The 20,174-nt window shown below is 33.6% G+C and overlaps 1 protein-coding gene across 3 annotated transcripts in view; it reads left to right on the top strand.

Moving 5' to 3' along the window:
• KCNC2 (potassium voltage-gated channel subfamily C member 2) overlaps positions 1-12,075 on the top strand; it is a 195,620-nt gene extending 183,545 nt beyond the window's left edge. The window contains exons 3-5 of one of the 3 annotated variants that reach the window (XM_004462030.4): positions 484-1,411; positions 3,494-3,658; positions 8,938-12,075. In XM_004462030.4, the coding sequence (XP_004462087.1) occupies positions 484-1,411; positions 3,494-3,658; positions 8,938-9,074 (1,230 nt within the window). In that variant the 3' untranslated portion in view covers positions 9,075-12,075. The remainder of the gene's footprint in view (positions 1-483; positions 1,412-3,493; positions 3,659-8,937) is intronic. The other 2 variants (XM_058308438.1, XM_004462031.4) reach the window with 2 other exon arrangements.
• The last annotated feature ends 8,099 nt before the right edge of the window (positions 12,076-20,174 follow it).

Raw genomic sequence — 20,174 nt, 5'->3', positions numbered from 1 at the left:
CCCCATTTAGAATTCATTTTGGTGGCTTTCAAATTCCCATGATTATGGAATGAACTTGATATTTATAGGTGTGAAAATTAATCTAACTTGAAAATTTCTAAAATCATAAATAAGAACTAGAACCATTGTCTAAAATTTCTTGGCTCAGTCCATTTCCCTCAAGCATTCTTTTGGAGTGATATCTATTTTCTCTTCACAGATATTTCTTGGAGAAAAGAATCAAGAAATTACTTTTCAGCATAAAGCAAGCTTTTATCTATGTAAGCTGAAAACAGAATTTGAAACTCATTCCATTGACAACTCTAATTAATGTTACACACACAGCTCTTCTTTTACTTGAGTAACATTCCAAGTGCATCTCCAAATATGCTTTTGTTCTTTTTCATCTACAGGGGTTGATACTCTTAGATTCTGATCAAAGTATGCTATGGTTCAGATCATTCTCTCTCTTTTTTTTTTTTTTATTTCTTTTTCTCCCCACAGTTTATTGCTTTTGCTTCTTTATTCTTCATCCTGGTTTCAATCACTACCTTTTGCCTGGAGACACATGAAGCATTCAATATCGTTAAAAACAAGACAGAACCAGTCATCAATGGCACAAGTGTCGTTCTACAGTATGAAATCGAAACAGATCCTGCCTTGACGTATGTAGAAGGAGTGTGTGTGGTGTGGTTTACCTTTGAATTTTTAGTCCGTATTGTTTTTTCCCCCAATAAACTTGAATTCATCAAAAATCTCTTGAATATCATTGACTTTGTGGCCATCCTACCCTTCTACTTAGAGGTGGGACTCAGTGGGCTCTCATCCAAAGCTGCTAAAGATGTGCTTGGCTTCCTCAGGGTGGTAAGATTCGTGAGGATCCTGAGAATCTTCAAGCTCACCCGGCATTTTGTAGGTCTGAGGGTGCTTGGACACACTCTTCGAGCTAGTACTAATGAATTTTTGCTGCTGATAATCTTCCTGGCTCTAGGAGTTTTGATATTTGCTACCATGATCTACTATGCGGAGAGAGTAGGAGCTCAACCTAACGACCCTTCGGCTAGTGAGCACACTCAATTCAAAAACATTCCCATTGGGTTCTGGTGGGCTGTGGTCACCATGACTACTCTGGGCTATGGGGATATGTACCCCCAAACATGGTCAGGGATGCTTGTGGGAGCCCTGTGTGCTCTGGCTGGAGTGTTGACGATAGCCATGCCAGTGCCTGTCATTGTCAACAATTTTGGAATGTATTACTCCTTGGCAATGGCGAAGCAGAAACTTCCAAGAAAAAGAAAGAAGCACATCCCTCCTGCCCCTCAGGCATGCTCACCTACCTTTTGCAAGACAGAGTTAAATATGGCCTGCAATAGCACACAGGGCGACACGTGTCTGAGCAAAGACAATCGACTTTTGGACCATAACAGATCAGGTAAGGCACGATTTCAAATGCATGTCATTAAATACTTTATAGACCAGTATGCCCCTTGAGTAGAAGGCAGCCGTTCTCATTTTCTGCAACTGTTCATGAATTATCAGCCATAGCCCTTCATAATATATTTCTGTGTGTGTCAGGCTTGTAGAAGGCTAGTCTGTAGTATTTATAAATGAACTCCAAATAGAAATCTGCATAGCTGGTCTATAGAGTCTTTCTGCTTTAGTGGGAATACCCTTTGCTGATGGTGCCAATATTTTCTTTTGCCTGTTTGTTGCTTTTGTACTGATGTTTGTTCTCCTGCACGATGTGATGGTATGATATCGGCCATGTTTCATACTTCATCCTCAAAATGTTGATCTCCATATCATCTGGCTTGGTGTGTTTGTCTCAGCTTTACCTCTACCACATGATGGCAAGCAACTCAATATAATTCACAAGAAGCAGTTATTTAAGAAGAATGGATGCTTACATTGCAAAGGCCTAAACACAAAAGAGGTGATATGGAAAATAGTCCTTCCTGTAACAAAGCTCTTCACTAGTAATATTCTGGAACATTGGTTAATTTTCACTATTCTTAAGTTTGGTAGGGCATCTCAATATATCTTGTATGGTGAGGCAAGATGCCATGTAACGTAACTCTCCTACCATTATTTAGGAGATAGATATTTTGCTTTGGATAATCGATATAGCAATGTTAAATTCCTCTGTGAATTTCTTTTCTTATGCACAATGCTTTGGGCATTGCTGCCTCCCAGATTGGAATTTTGGATAATTTGCCTTTTGAGATTAGTTGGATCACTGCTGCTTGCTCTCTATTATCACAGATAATCTAGAATTGACTGATTGTAAATTGATATTCAATTTGCCAAAGCAAATCAGTCAGTAGTGCCATCTTTAGTCTGTTATGTCTAGTACAGATGAAATATTTTGTATACTAAATAATTTAATTAGATTTAGCCTACCATTAAAATTTAAGGCATATACATTCCCTGTCATTTAGATATGTTAATCTTTTTCATGTAGAAAAAGGACATGATGATACTATGTGAATAATTTCTCACAATTCAGAAATAATACCAATAAACAAAAAAAGCCAAGTGACATTTTGATAGGTTCCCCTTTAGATTACAGAAGGTTTTATAGGTTAAATGGTTGGGGGGGAGGGGAGGGAAGAAAGGAGCTGGAGCTGAAACTGCTGTTTAAAGATTTTGTTCATAGCCATTATATTCATTTTGTAGATTGTTCTGCAAGTTGTAAGTAAATACCTGAAAACTGCTATGTCCAGAATATCTTTAAGAAAGGCAGAATTTAGTTGGTTTTGCTGCTCTCATTAGATTGTTCTCAGAGTAGCTGTGCCCTTCTGAAGGGCAGGGATGAATAAAGAGACACACTCCCAGACTGGGAAATGTTGTTATAACAAAGTAGTATTTAGGCCAATAGGACATGAAAGCCTTTGGCTGGCACATAAAACAACCAGATAGTTGTTTCAAGGACGTGTAGAGAAGCTGATCTTGCTCCATTGTGCTAATAAATATTTTGCAGCTTCAAAATGAGTACGTGGACATGAAGTTTCTGTGCTTTGGAATTAGTTTTACCAGTAATTTTGGGGGGAAATTACTTTTAGGAGAGAATAAAACTACATGTATCCTGAAAGAACTACAAAGACAAATACTTATTTGAGTTTTTCCTTAAATGGACTCTGCTTTTAAAGTTTCCTAGTCACAGTAGATAAAAATGTCAACATGTGTGTGATTTTAATTTGTGTGCTATTTCATTATCACACTTACTTTAAGTTCATATTGGTTTTGTGAAAGTCAATTTCCTAATAAAGTAAAATCCAAAATGGAATTGAAATTTCTCAAAGAGCAAATCTCTTCCTTTCAACACATTTCCGTTCTGCTCCATGTAAACTTTTGTGATGAGTGATGAAAATTCTTTCCATATCCTTAGTGCATGATGTGATTATTGTGTTTTATATATTGAGCAGTTGGACTGTGGACATTCTATGTAAACTTTTTGTACTTTGTCATTTCCTCATCCATCGCTGTCTGTCAATGGGCATGGTGGTGTGACCAGTGTTATCAGGGGACGACAGTACAGGAAGTGAGCCACCATTATCACCCCCAGAAAGGCTCCCCATCAGACGCTCTAGTACCAGAGACAAAAACAGAAGAGGGGAAACATGTTTTCTACTGACAACAGGTGATTACACGTGTGCTTCTGATGGAGGGATCAGGAAAGGTAGGCATGCATTTAATCAGATCATAACAGGTGATTTAGCAATTAAGTGCCACAAATATATGGAGTGATGTAAAATGCTCATTCATCATTTTCTAGGAAAGACTGCACATAGTGCTCTCTTGCTCTTTGCAGTGCATCTTCTCTCATTATAAACATTCCTAAGTACACATCATAACATTTTACTTGATTGTCATATCTGAAAGGCATTTCACCCTCCTTTTCCTCATTTTTTTTTCTTTTGTTCTCTTTTGGTTTGCCATTTGTCTATGGGCAGAACTGTGATGGAATATTTAAAATTAAATCACTCAGTCAATTTTTTAAGGGGATGAACTGAGAAGTCTTTAAAAGTTTTTTTTTTCTGCAACTAATAAAACTCTAAGCATCACTAGGTGGTTCTACGCATATGTTTGCTGAGTAACATAGTTATAAAATGATTTTAAGGTGTTTTTTAATTTTTAGAGCAAAGCATTAAATTACTCTAAGTAAGTCTCTTATTCAGTACCAGGGCAGTTTTTCCAACAGTTTATATGAATGTCACAAGGTATGCAAATATACAAGTTTGTTGCCCATTTATAATAGTACATCTAATCACCTGAAAAACTACTCATGTACTTGGAAAATAGAATTTCTCTTCAAGAAACAATAAATTATTTTAATTTATCAATACTTTTCAACAGGCCCTTAAGAGTACATGACACATAGAAGATGCTCAGTAAATATTTGTGGAATGAAAAAATTTTGTTGAGCAGGCATCTTTGTTAAAGAATATGACAGTACTGAATCTCTACTCTGTCATTGCCTGGTTCTCTTAGCTTCTTAAACTTAGTTTGTGCCATTATCTCTCACTATTTCCTGTTTATTTGTTTTTTGTTTTGGTAAACTTTTACAAACTTCAGTACAAATGGATTCCTTTTTCCCCCCTTAAAAATAGCTTCTTGATACTTAAAACCCACATTTGTCAAAATACAAGTATGCCTGAGTACCCTCTTCTTTGACTGTTTCAGTTGCTTTACAGTATTCATTATTTTTTCTGTTTATTGACAGAATAGGAAAATAACTATTATGAGTTCTTAAGGTTGTTTACGAAATTTGATTTTTAAAAAATCCAAAACATTCATTTATAGTGCAACTGAATTTTAAAATATTAGGCTTATTTTCCATTGATTGTAGTTGCTCTCTGCTGAATTCGTTACCATTTTAGGTCTAAAATACTTATCCTATGATGCCTTCTTTTTGTGAAACATCTCATTACCCATATTGTACTTCTCTTTCATCTCTTTTGATCACTTCATATTGTCCTTCTGTGTCTCCACAAGTATGAGTACCAAAAGAGTAGACCAAACTCAATTTTTTTAAATTTCTTAAATGTGCAGTATTTTAAATAATTCTCCATTCCAATTATTTTCATTCTTTCCATATAGACCTTGAAACGAAATGTGTTTTCATTCATCTTAGGACTTACTTAATTGTTTACTCTTTTACAATTGAATTTGAATGTTAGAAAAATTTAAAATATTTAAAAATATTTTGTGAAGATTATTATAACTATTTCATAGTAATTAAGCAAAAATATATGTACTTACGTTAAATAACAATGACAATAATAATAATTCATATAGATATGCTGTTTTAGTGCATTGGATACCTTAACTCACTGTATACATGTAGATATATGAATGCATACATATATATTTATATGTAATATGTGGGTAAATTTACATACATTTTTAAGCATCGTTCAATGACATATCAGAAATAATATTTTTATACTAAGCTTACATATTTTATACTTTGTTAGATTTTTTCTTCCATGTTAGATGTTTTTTGAATTTTTAAACTGTCAAAGGAAATTCCAGAGGAGAAAAAGGTTTATTGCAAAGCACTATGTAAATGTAAAATTTTACTGTAAAATTGCAATTTCATGAGCAAAGCAATTAATAAGATATTTAGTTTGCATGGAAATTTTACACATGCAATCTTACTTCACAAATAAAAATTCTCTTATTAATGAGAGCATCTTTGAAAACTCATCCCTGAGCATTTTGTCATTTCTCACCATAATCAATTTCTTTGCATTCTTGCTTAACTCTTTTGCAGCTATGTATTTTCTCTACCTAGTCTTCTAGCATTTCTGGCTGGCTTCACCTAAACTTTTTAGTGTGCTACCTTGTAAATCTATCAGGAATTCATTCGTTTTTTCCTGTTTCTTTTTATGTAGGTTAAACTTTTCTCCTATTATTCCTACTCAGATATATGACTTCTTTTTTAATTTTCAAGTTGGTCTCTCTACTAATTTAATATTAGAATTCAAAACATTCTCCCCTATAAAATGAAAACTATTACCAGATTCCTATTGTACTTTTTATCTTCAAATATGAATATAGTTTGACATATTTTATGAAAACGTCAATATTCCTTAAAGTGAACTCCCAATATTTAGAACACATGGTTTTATTTACACAGTAATTTTTAGGAGAGTATATTATATAAACTAAAACATATTCATGGCTAATAAATGGGTAAGCAGTTACAATTTTGCAAACAATAAGCATATACTTTTAAGAAGTATATAAAATGCATGTTAAGTATCTAGAAGTTAGTTCAAACAAGGCTCATTATTGTATATTCTAATGAAAGACATTTTTAGCTATTTCAAGAAAAGCTTGTTTAAGCAAACTTTTATCAAATATTCTAATGGGAAATGAACCTGTAGATTAAAGTAAAATACATGTTTATGAATAACATAATTTCACTAATTAAATACTTGCTACAAAATTAGAAGGGGAGCCTTTTCAAGTAGACATGAAAATTATAGCTATTAAAAATAAAAAGGACCTATAAACACATTGGATAATATATATGTTAAAGACTATAATTCAGCAAAAGAACTGAAATTTAGAATAGTAATCAATATTTACATATTATCAGTATGATTCATATAAAACTGTCAAACAGATTTCTGTCTTTCTGGAGATCCTGTAGGGAGTATGGACATTGTGGGGGATACAATGATGATGTTTTAGATATTAACACTTGCTTTGTTTTATGTATATTCATCAATTTGCCTTTAATCAAAACCAGTCAATGTCTTATTTTTTAATTCACACACTCAGTTTCCAGTCGCTAAGATAAATCCTTCTACAATTCCTAAAGTTTTAGTCTTAGTCACTTTAGAGAAGAACAATATAACTAGCCTTCCAGGCACATGATGGTACCTATGTTTCAATTACCTGAAATTCTTTTTTAATTATTTGAGACATCCTCCATTGACTGAATAGAATGGAATATATATCACACCCAATTTTTATAGCTCAAAATACTAAAAGGACATATTGTAGATATTTCTTTCATTAGCAGAGATTATGTCTTAGAGACATTTACCATAGGTAATGGATGCCATAAATATCCATCTACAAAATTTCAAGGAAGACATCTAGTCTGCTGATAGTGTATGTGCGTGTGTGTGTGTGTGTATTTGGGGAGGGGGGTTCATCATTCCCCTCTCAGATTTAAGACAAAAATGGACTCTAATAATAGCTCTATTGCCAGATTAAAGCTGGAATGTAGAATGTGGTCCATACCACAGATAAAATAAACTTACTCTCTCCTCTTGCCTTGAATTTATCTAATATCCAAGGGACAGAGTTTATCACAAGGAGGAATGAAGAAAAAACATGAGATTGCATATAGTCTTGGAGTTGTAATACTCCAAGGAGAATCAAAAAGAGAGACTAAATCTCAAGGGAGCAGCAGATATTAAGACAATGACTTTTCTCCAGAGTGAAATATGGAACAAGTCTCTTGATTCTAATAAATCAAATAATCAGATAAATTACTTCTTCTTTTCCACAGAAAGAGGAAAGAAAGCAAAAGCTTGTTCTGTAGAAGTTCTAAGAAAAGATAGAATTATGAAAATAAGTAGCTGGAAGGGACTTGGGAAAAAAAGACAATTTTCTTTCATACATAGTCATCAACTACACTGAGGGTTAATCAGGGCTTAATGGCCACTCAGTCTAAAGGAGACAAGAAGCTCACTAGAATTTCGTCTACTTGCTTGGCTTTGCTTTCCAACAAAGAATTTCATTTCCCTGCTCTAGAAAATTTCTTCAATGTCAATGTCAGAATATATCTTTTCCAAAGCTGTGACTATTGTTTCAGTCAATGTTTGCCCTGTTTTTAGGATGCTTCAAGTTCTAACTCTATACTGAGTGTTCCCTACCTCATTTAACTGCCTCTAACCTTTTATAATAAAAAACAACACTGCAATAACAAGATAGAGGGTTTTTTAGAAGAAACTTATCTCACTATTGTTACTTTTACTTAATTTCATTTTTGTTGTGTCTCTATTTATTAGAGCATTTAAGTATTGGTACCTTTTATGAAAAGGGTCGATTTTGTGTTTGGCTGTTGAGAAAAAAATACTGCAATTTATGAATCCTTACAAAAGTGACCTTGATCATGGTGTTCTTGAGTAGCTCAAGAAAACCATTGAGCTAAAGTCTGGGAGAAGGCCATTTATTCAATGACCCTATGGCTATCATGAATAAAAGATTAGAATGAAAAATAATAGAAAGGTGAATTAAGGTCAAATTGTTCTCAATTTCTTTGGGGGGAAGAAATCAGCTGAAAGCATCATGTAATCGATTTCAAGCTTTATTTCACTGAATTATGACTCTATACTGCATTCATTTTATTTTATTTTTCTTTACTTTTTTATCTAAGGGATTAGAAATGGGCATTCCATTCCACATCACCTGCATAATGGCATCAAATGCCGTTATTTAAGAGTCATCCTGACTAAAACGGGAAGATTAAATGTGTTGAAAAAAGAGATCCACTTATAGTTTAAGCATGCTTTATTACCTTAATTAATAGTAAAAAAAGAGAAAAATAGCCCACTTTATTTCTTTTCAGTTGCAGATTCTTCAGTTTAATAACCTTAGCCAAGTTTATATCTTACTTAAGTTGCTTTGTCTCATTCTTACAAGAGCTTTGGCATTCTACATGCTAAAATCGAAGCAGTACTATCTATAATTTGGAAAAGAATAGATTTATAAATATAGCAAATGTACTTTGTGATAGCTTGTTTAATATCTTGAGATGGCAGTTATAGTGAACTTCAACTTTTTAGTTATAAATTGTCTCAATATTAGATTCTTTGTGAACAAATTCTTCTTTGAGCTCAAAAATAGCACTTTTGATTGCCCTGCATGCTATTGTTTGTCTTTGTCTATTTTCTGGTTGAATTCAACTGATGTCTGTGCATTTTTTCATAAAAGGCTATGAAAAATCCCGAAGCTTAAACAACATAGCGGGCTTGGCAGGCAATGCCCTGAGGCTCTCTCCAGTAACATCACCCTACAACTCTCCTTGTCCTCTGAGGCGCTCTCGATCTCCCATTCCATCTATCTTGTAAACCAAACTGCATCAGTCGACTCAATTGTAATAGTTCAAGTACTGTTTACCCCATATGGAAATAATTAAAATGTAGCATTACTCCAGGCTCCATTAATTCAGTATAAATCCTGCATGATACTACTATTTGAAGTCAGAAATGCCACTTGGGTAGCTAATGAATCTTACATTGGTTTTAAAGATTATCTAAAGTAGTGCTACTCCTTCTCCATATTAATTGCCCTTATCTCCTTTTGCAATAAAATGACAGATAGTGTCAGATATTGGCCAGTTCACTAATACATTAACATATCTTCAGGGAGATATATTTAAAACAGTGTGCTTCCAAATGCCAACCACTCCGTTGGACCTTCATTTCTTGTGACTCTCTAAAAATTCCGAAGATGTCTGGGATCCTATCTTGATTGTACACAACATGACTTTGGTCAACTCATTTGCATGGACCATCTTGTCGGTATCACCTGAAAGCAATGTTGCAGAGTTCGGGGACCATGGATGGCTCGGGATATGTGTACTTGCATTGAACCATCCGGCTGACATGAAAGCACTGGTCAACTGTTCTGCATGGTGAATTGTGATGTGGGGAGGGCAAGTTTCTCCTTGACATTTTTTCCTCTTAACCCTTGAAAGAAATATTTAAATAGTTTACTTTTCTTGATTGATTTACTTTTTTTTTTTTTCCTTCAAAAATGTTGTATTTGGACTTCTGAATGTCTCTGGTTGTTTGCACACAGATAACTGCAAAGAGGTTGTCATTACTGGTTACACGCAAGCTGAGGCCAGATCTCTTACTTAATGGCTTGGGAAAGGCACAAAACATGAGAGAAAGGTAACTGCCAGCCAGGCTTGCATTGTTTAGCAAGGAACCGCTGCTTGGTGCTAGAATCATTTTTTTTTTTTTTTAATCCCAGGATTTGTCATCCTTTTCAGAGGCAGAGTGCCAAGTATCACCCAAAGCTCTCATGTCTTTTTTTAACCCCTTCCTTTATTTTCATTTTTACAATTTGTGCAAACATCAAAGAGCATTGGTTTCACAGGAGGCTTTTTTGACCAGCCTTAAATTTCTGACTCACAGGATTAATTAGATTTTCCTGCAGTGTTTAATCAGGTGCTTCGTCCTGAGTGTTGTTTCTGTCTGTCTGTCATACCTCCCTGTTGTAATTGTATATGCCATCTGTCTCTAGGAAGCACAGTTATCCCTTGATATGGTATTCATGATTTTAGTACTGGGTGTCTACTCTTTTTACTATTTGGAGCATCCTCCTGCTTTGTGATCAATTAATGATGTCCTAGAGACTACCTAAACTAACCGGTACTGTGAACCTTTTTGATAAGCTAGATTTAAGTAGCAGTTTCACCATTGCATTTGGTTGCCTCCTGTAGTATCAGTGTCTACTACCTAGTAACCAGTATTCATTACTACAATCCAGTGAAATTCCCAGGGAGTCATATTCAGTGTGAGCAGAAGAAATTCTGTTTACCCATCTCTATGAATGCAAGAGTAATAGTGTGTCTGGTATACTGGGCAGGTGAGGAAGGAAAAATGCCATAATATATATTGAGTGTTGAACAATACTTCTAAGGCATTCAAGATCCTTGAGACTGTTGTTCAGTTCTTGATTTTCATGTTTATTTTTTGCTAGGAACACAGTTGCCATTTATATTATTGGCCTAGCCACATACATTTTACTCTACATCCCCAAGTCCTAGAGCATAACCTGCATGCCAGAGATCTTGTACAGCAATGTGCTTATCCAGTCGTACATTTCTGATATTTAGAGATGCTGCGATTCTTTTGATAACACCATGTATAGAAAGTTGTAGTTATACACAGCTTTATGGTAAAGGAATTAATATGCTATCTGGTGCTGCTGTTATTGACTGCAGTGTTGTACAGAATTTATCATGGATTTTTGACTGCTGAAAAGGGGACAGTGGAATTTAGCCATACCAAGGACTGTACTGGAAACAGACTTCTGCTGCTGAATGTGCCCTGATGTGACCAGGTTGCACTTGGAAGAGATCCTGCGTCTTCATGAGACATTTAAAGTGTATAAAAGAACTGTGACTGGAAGTCGCTTGGTGCTCCCAGTATGAGTGGTCTGCCTTTGGACTTGCCAGTGTCCATGAAAAGACTGTGAATACCAACATGTGTGCACGGGTCAACAGCTGTGGCCGTCCCGCAACTAAGGAAGACGAATTCATAGTCAGCATCACTCAAGTTTCAGTGAAGGCCCACAGCTCTGTGAATTCTTTCTTATGGGCCCTCAGGGGGTTGTGCTGTGAATCATACAAGGAAGTGATATTGACATAGTCTAAGTCTGTCTTAATTTCTTTGTTAGTTGGATCCACAAACATTGACTGTATCATTTCTCAAAAGTCACTTATGTTATTAGCTTGTCAGTTATGTTGTGAAATTTTTAGTGCCTACTTATCAAAACTGACTTATTTTCAGTTGTGCTTTTTCTTTCTTTCTGGAAAATCTTGATGGCTTAAAAAAAAACTTGCTAACATTCATATTTTAATTCTTTTGTCATTGTTACCTCATTTATAAATATTATGAAAAATAAAATTCTTGCAATGAGACTATTTTTTTATTAAATAATCAAGGAGCAATGTCAGCATATAGTAGAGTATTAATCAAATGAGATCCTAAATGTATATTTTGCATAAAAGAGATATTCTTCAATTACTTTTTTGTGAATTTTGTGGCTAATGAAGCTTGTACTCGTCTTTAAAAACTGTTATAGTTGAAACTGTAATAAGGATTCATCATCTTGCTTAATCAATATTTTAAGAATCTTGTTATTAGTTCCCCTGGGATTCTGAATATAATAATAACCTAAATATGAACCCCTGTATTGTGGACCTTTTGTGAACATTTCAAGTGCATGCACAACCTTGGTGACAACTGATAGAAATGTAACTAATTGAAATGAAGAATAAAAGGCAAACAAGCTGGGGATAAACCTGAATTCTATCTGATTAAATCATTGATATTCTTTCCTGGCTCTTCTCTTTGTTTTGGAGTTTTCAATAGGTTTTACATTTTTTAAAAAAAATTTGTGTTTCTAAGCCAGAAACTCATTCATAGTAAATAATTTGGAATGAAAATATTTTAAATATACATAGCTCTCACTTTTACTCAGGTCTTAATATGGTAGCCAGTGCTCTGCCTGTCAAATTTTTTCTTAAATTGTGAGATGACAAAATCCTTAATTTTCATGGTGCCCAATATTTACAAGTCATTTTATGACTATATGGTATTTTCACTTCTATTTGCCAGTCTAATCCTCACAGTAATCTAGACGCACATATTTTCGTTTGCATTTTTAATAGTAAAGTTAAGGATAAGAGAGGCAGAATTGTTAACTGTTTTGTCACAGTTAATCTTCTCTGCTATAGTTTCTTCTGGTTTAATTTTTCCTGACCTTCTTGTTGTAAATACTCTATCCTATAAAGATGAATTCAGTCTCACATTTGGATAAGAGACCTCTGTTTCAGCATCATACCACACATAACTGGTATTCCAACTGAAAAATTCTATGAAACCATCAGGGTGATGGGATGGTTAAAGTGAAATAGAGAAATAAGCTTTGTGAATTTGAACTTACCCACAATGCATTGGTAGAATCTCTTCTATGTCTAAAAATGCTCAGTGTTGATTAAGAGACCATACACAGAGGGGTGGGGGAAGGAAGAGAAAAGGGGGGAGGAAAAAAAAAGAGACTTAAGAAACTGAGCTCAGAAATGGGGATCTGTCCAAATATAATTACTGATAAAGTGTTTTTAATGATGGTGTCAGGGTGTAGGATTTACTGTAAAAAGGAAAAATACGTAGGAAGGGGAAAGAGTACATTTTAATAGATGATAATTGCCATCAAATTTTTATTAAAATATCAGGATAAAATAGTCATGAATGAAAAATGAAGACATCCATTTAATATTTGAAATAAATCACAAAACAGACTAATGGAGTAACAATACTGAACTTATCTTAAAAAGAGACAATGACTATGTTAAATGGCCATATTACAAAGCAAAAGCTCATGAGGATTTATAGTGTGATTTGAAGACATTAATAGCTAAATGAATCTGTTAAAATACTGAAATCTTTAGCAGTTTATGATGATTAAAATACATGGTATAAAAATTTTTCTTACTAAAAAATTTGTATCCTTCCAGTTTTCACTGTCAAAATTAATTGTTGATCATTATTATTTAAAATTTAAATATTTTATCATCATTAGTATACACTAATTTATTTTACACACTATTTGTCAATGGTCCACTGAACATGCATTTTGAACAAACGTATCTTCAAAGAATATGGACAAACTTCATAGTGAATCCCAGTTAATGTAACTCTTATTTTTACACTTGGTCTTACTTTTTAGTAGTGGTAAGTTTTCCTGAAAATTTTTCTAAGAAATATAATTGTTAGGTCAAAGAGTATGAAAAATTTTATGGCCATAGTTTCAGACTACTTTCCAATAATCTTATCAAGTTGTTAGATTTTCATCAGCAACAAATGAAACTAACATTATCAGAACAAGATTCTAGAATGTATTATAATTTGAAAAAAACCCCACTCTTTTGCTTAGAGTAATTGTACACGTGGCAAAATATTGTATCAGTATGCATTTTAGGAAAGACCATTTATTGATGGTCTATGTTTAAGTTCAAAATATAGAAAATTAGCATGATTTGAACCATTATAAATTTTAGAAACATCACACCCTTTCTTACACTATGGGTTTCTTACAGGCCAACTATCTTAATTAAGAAATTATTTTGTTTAAAATCCTCAAACGTGATTCCGGATTTGTATTAGCTTTGTAAAATAATACACAAAGTTTATATCTTTATTTTTCAGTGTGTTTCTTATAATTTTAAAAAATGAGATCAAGTCATTTCCTTGTAACTCAAAACCAAATAATTTTTTTGGGAAAACTAAACTTTATTGCATATTTGTCAAACTTAGTAAACTAGAGAATTTTTCCTATAACCTAGGAAGAGCTATTATCACAATGAAATTATTAAAACACTTCGGTGTTAATGAGATTTCACTTTTAGGAGAAATGAAGTGTGGCAATGAACAAAAAACAGTATTGCATAAAAGGTATTCTTGGTGGAATTTGAAAATGATGTTTCCCGAAATCTTTTCTTAATCAATCCTCAGTGTTTTTATTTATTTCCTTTTAGATCATTTAGTAATGATTTAAAATGTCATTTAAAAACAATTCTTTTTTAATGGGCAAGAAAAGCTATATTATTTAAAGCTCTGTTTAATTTGCTGATCAGAAACAAAGCAAAGCAAAAGAAAACAAAATAAAACCTGTATTTTCATTTCAAAGATTTAAGTATGAAGTCAGTACCTAAGGACATTGCTTTTCTTTTTTTCCCCCTGAGATTGTACCTTTTTCCAATATCTTGGTCTGCCTGGAAATAAAGGGCAATAGTTTAAATGCTCTATATGACGTTCTCATCTGTTGCAGTAGCATTCCTTATCACCCTGGTTGCTGGCAAGAAGCTTAAAAAATTATGGGACTTCTGATGACTGGTAGAGAGCTCTAAAATCTAAGATATTAATGTTGTTATTTAAAAAGCACAAAGAGCTGGATGTACAGAGACAATGAAAAAGCATAAGATGAAGCAGGAGACACTGAACATTACCTCAAGGAAGATTATTTAGTGCTAAATAAACAAAAGGACAAGTCAAAGGTAGAGAAATAATTCTATAATTCTGCTTTATTTGCTGTGTTAGGATAAATTCTGCAGAAAAGGACCAGAGATGTTCTTTTCACTGGGGCCCTTGAGATGTTTGAGTGGAACAACAGGGAGGCTGTGGAAGAGACCATTACTTTTCAAAAGCCCTAGAGGGGAATGGATTTAGACATCTTTCTCTTAAATGCCTTGACTTTTTTTTATCCTAATTTGACAAATGAAACATCATTTTTTAAAAACATTTACGTTAGTATTGGGGTTAAATGCTTTCAGAATCAGCTAATGACTGTCAAAATAAAAATTTACTGGATTTATCTTTGTTTTAATTTGTATAAAAATGTCTATGCATAGGTTCTTGGTCTCTTATTTATTACAAGAGCACAACATAATGAGTGACAAACTACTGACAGCATATTGCCCTTTAAAGTGAACCTCCTCAATATTCACAAATGAGATTGATAGGGCAAATTTTATTGTAAGATTTTATTTCCAAAATTAAATTCTTAAAGTTGGATCTGTTTTATTAGATCTAAGAACTCAGTGCGTAACAACCATACCATACCTTAACAGCAGCTCTCTTTGGCACCAGAATGACATATGGTTTGTTTCACACATGGCAATTAATACTTGGAAGGCATTTCCTGCTGTGTGCGGGATCTACAGCCATCCACTAACCCTCAAGGTAAATCCTCCATCTAAAAGAATGTGAGACTGCTTCACGATCACAAACATTTTCTGAAGAACATTGAATTAGCAACTAACCGGCAGTGACTTGCTACATGTTATAAGTTGTGATGAGTCAGAAAAGAATGACAATGAGGAGTTAACGGTGGTTGGGTAACTGTGGGAGGAATCCCAATCACTCTGTAAATTAATTTTGAAGTAGACCTTTAGAAGTTTTTAGTAATATCATAAATATTATTTGAAAATCATTAAGAATCAGTTTCTTGCTTTCCTGCTTTGAAACAGTTCTGTCACCTCCTTCTCAGATAACTGAATTGCCAGGGAGCTATAAGTAAACAGGTAAGTTGCTGCCATTCATCTTTTCTCGTTTTACTACCAAGGAACTTAATAAAATGATTTAGTTAATCCTACTATTTTTCTAGATGCTATTCCACAGAGGCCCCAGCAGGCATTCCACCAGGCTCGTAAAAGATTCTTCATATATATTTGCTGAATTAAACTGGTGCCTAGACTGATTTTTCTGAAAGTCATAGTTCTCTATGTTCTCCTCCATTTCTCTTTCAATTTCAGGATACAATGCAAACTTTTAAATAGGCCATTTAAGCCAGTTTATAATTTAGATCATTCTTACTGTTTCAAGGTCAACTCTTCACTCTCTTGTGGGGTTTCTATATCCCAGAGCTTTAGGCTCTAACAAAATGGCTTTAATATAGTAGATATAGTGTTTATCATTGTCTCTGGACCCTGTGATGCCCTGCCTTACATATTGGAATGGATCTTCAAAAACACTCTAATTAAGTTAAACCTCGATTTGTCACAGACTCAGTGGTTACTATATTTTGAACCATGTATAACTCTTGAAACTCCTTCACTGGCAATGTCAGAGTTCCTTTCCAGGGCTAGAAGTTCACTTTACCCTCCTTCTCTGGTGTTACCCCCTTACTCCTTCCCATTAGCACAAGTGATCAGGTCCTATAATGCCTATTACAGTAAGCCTACTTATCATAGCAAAGAAAATGAGCTTTAGAATCAAAGCCAATTTGAGTTGAAATCTATTCTCATTCTTTACTAGCTTAATGGCTTCAGGTAAGTTTTATAGAAACTTTTAAATGGTGAGAATAATAATACCTAGATCATAATTTGGTAGTGACTTCTGAATGAGATGATGTAGGTAATATACGTAGCACATGTTAGGTATAGATATTCTACTCAGTAAAAGTATACTGCTATTATGATTATAATAATGATGTTATTGATTTTTTTGCCAATAATTTTTATATTTTGGCAGCTTGTAATTTTTTCCTATAGTTTTCATTTTGTCTTTGTAGTTGATTTTATTGAACAAAATTTTGACAAGAATTTTTAAATCGTTTTCAAAAGACTTTGAAGATCATTACACCTTCCTTTAATACTTGTCCCAACATCAAATGGACATATTTTCAAATTATTTTCTTATTGATTACAGTCTAAATCTGAAATCAAGATATTTTATTTTATAACAATGGATAGAGATTAGTTAAATATAATTAGCAATTTAAAGGTTTGATATGTTTGGACGTTCTTAACAGAATTCCTGAACTATATAAAACACATATATTATGTAATTCTATTTCACACAGTAGTCTGAGAGACTCCAAGACCATGTCAGGAACACCCCAAGATCAACTAAGATGAAACACAGTTTTTGTTGTTGTATTGAGGCATCCCACTATACCGAGGATTCTTTAGAAAAATCACCAAATTCCCAGAAGTGCTTTAACTGGCTCTTTCACATTAAGAGATTCTGTTCTGAACTAGACAAAATAATGGCTATAATCACATAATCATTTGCTTAGTTAATTCTCACAATCTTATGCACCTGGAAAACACACCCATGTTTAGCTTGAGAAAGGGGTAAGTAGTAGCCAATGTTGTTAACAATAGCAGTAACATAAGATGTTGGATCCCTCTTTTCTGAGATAAAAATATGCAAGTATAGGCTAATTATTCCTTTGGGAATGTTACTTGGCATATTTTTCTTGGAATTGAGATAGAGTGGAGTTGTGAGAAGAGAAAGCTTTATTTGATGCTTCTAAAATGCTTTCCTGAATAATGCAAAAATTACATTTTAGATATTCAATAGTGTCTTCTCTAAAAACCTATGTATTAATCTGAGATTCATTTATTGAAGAAACTGGCTAAGCATAATATGTTAGTTATTTATTGATGTATTTATAGAGTCCTTCCTCAGAAAAGAAATTGATGAGCTCCTTAATCATACTTTAATTCTTAGGAGAAATTTTTTAAATTCCTTTATTTCTGTATATGTCAAATGTGATATTTTCATTAAATATCCAAGTAGAGATTTCCAGTGGGTAGATGGATATGAGTTTGAAAATTAGGTAAAAGGTCTAGGATAGAAATACAGATTTGGGTGATGTTGGCAGAGATGGCATTTAAAGACATATTGGGTAAGAGGACCAAGTGGGTGTGTGTAGATAGGAAAAAGAAGTAATCTAAAGCCTGCTCCTGGAGCACTTACTTCCACACTGACAGGTAAGATGATAATGTCAGACTAGCAAATGAAATTGAGAAGGAGCAAATATTGAAGTAGGAGGAAAACCAAGAAAATCCAGTGATCTGAAATCTTAGAAAAGAAAATGAATGAAGGAAGAGGGAATAACCAATTGTGAAAATTGGCAACCCTGATTAACAATGAGGAGGTCATTGGTAACCTTGGCAAGATCAACTTGGGTGGTACATTGATAGTGGAATAAAATTAATAAATTAATAGGGAATAAAAGGAAAGAACTGGAGACAGCACTTACAGAAATTCTTTGGAGGCAATTTGCTGCAAAGACAACAATGAAATAGGGCAATTGCAGATGGAAAAAAGTAAAGTTAAATGGTTATTTTCATAAAATAGAAGAAAATATCTCTTTAGCAAGAAAGCATACACAATATTTTTAATATTTTGCAAATAAATTTTGCTTTTTCCCAGGCAAAGACAAAGGCTTTTATAGCCTACTTTACATGAATGTAATATATAGTCTCTAAATGAAAGGTTTCTTCAAGTGGGTAACATAGAACTTAAATGCAACTTTTATTTCTTTTTATCCCTAGTGATAAATTCTATTTTCAAATTAAGGTTTAGATGTGCCTGTGAATCTTTATTATGGTAGAGCTTAAGAAATGAAATATGGGAACTTGGTCTTTTCTATTTTAAATAACAATATATTGGATGTGTCTAAAAGAGCTGATTGGCAGTTGAGACAGAAGCTGGAATTTAATATTGATTTTTTGGATGACTAAGTTCAATCCTTACTCCAAGAGAGGACAGGTAATAAAAGTAGTTTTAGTGGGCAAATGAATAAGAAAAAGAATCTACTATTAACAACTACTTTCCTCACAACATGTGTGTCCCTTAGTACCACCCTTAGGGGAAAAAAAAAAGACCAATTTAGGGATCTTAAGGTCCATTGACAATGACAATGGTAAATTCTTCCAAAGGGAAGGTTATAAAAAAGTGCTTGAAGGGTTAAGGCTTAAACACTAGGAATGAGGCAGACTTTAGTGTGATTATGATAAATAACAGAGCTGTATCTGGCAATAGCCCAGAAAGGCAGCTCTAATAGTGGAAAATATCTGTATGATATGCTTAGGGAGGCAAGAACTTGGGGGGCAAGGCTATTACACCTGACAAAGGTCTCCTTAACCAGGTTTGGTCTTTGAAAGAAAGGAGCTTTGAACCAATATTAACTTATCCAGCTAGCATGTTTAAAAAAAAGATGAAATACAGATATTCTAAGGTTTAAGACCTCAGAGAGTTTATGATTCAAGATATTCTTGAAGCAAGTATTCCAAAAAGCAAGTACTCCAAAAAGAAAAAAACAAATTAACAAATAAGTAAGCAAATATCAGAAATGAACTCAGGGATATTACCTATATTGAAAGTAGCATTGGATAATTTATTAGGGAGATTCCTTTTGTCTAACATATAAAGATTAAATACATCTATGTGTATATATTTGTATGTCTATACCTCTATCAGTAATCATAATAATTTGTTAACTTCACAGATACAATTCTATTAAGGTCAGCATAACAAGGAATGTACCTTAACACAACTATCCATTAACATTTTATTAGATGACCTGACTACTTTCATAAGAAAAATTAAAAAAAAAAAGAAATGTGAAGATTAGAAGAGAGGAAAATACTTTCTTTTTTTAAGACAATATGAGCAAAATATTAGACTTTTGGAACTAATAAAATAGTTTACAACATTTCTGGATAAAATAAAATTGCAATGATTAGCTTGTAAAATCAATAACACAGGGAGTGGATATAGTGGTTGAATGCCTGCTCCCATGTTTGAGGTTCTGGGTTCAATTCCTGGTACCTCCTAAAAACAAACAAAAAACCCAATAATGTCCTTTTATACCAGAAATAGCTAACTAGAAAATACAATAGAATACAAAAGCATCATTCACAAAAGAAAAAGAAAATGATGAAAATGGAACAACCAGCAAGATGGTGGCAGAGTAAGGAGCAAGAGGCAACTCATTGTACAGGGCAGTTAGTAATCACCCAGAGCTATCTAGAGCAACTATTTGAGGGCTCCAGAAGACAAGAAGAGGATCCTGCAACATCCCTGAAAGAATGAAAGAAGGAGACTGCCCATCTAAATTGAAGTTGTGTGAGTAGAGCA

The sequence above is a fragment of the Dasypus novemcinctus genome, chromosome 12 (assembly GCF_030445035.2).
Source record: "Dasypus novemcinctus isolate mDasNov1 chromosome 12, mDasNov1.1.hap2, whole genome shotgun sequence".
Classification (NCBI taxonomy): domain Eukaryota; kingdom Metazoa; phylum Chordata; class Mammalia; order Cingulata; family Dasypodidae; genus Dasypus; species Dasypus novemcinctus.
The sequence above is the reverse complement of the archived record's forward strand: the minus strand, read 5'-3'. Positions and strand labels throughout refer to the sequence as shown.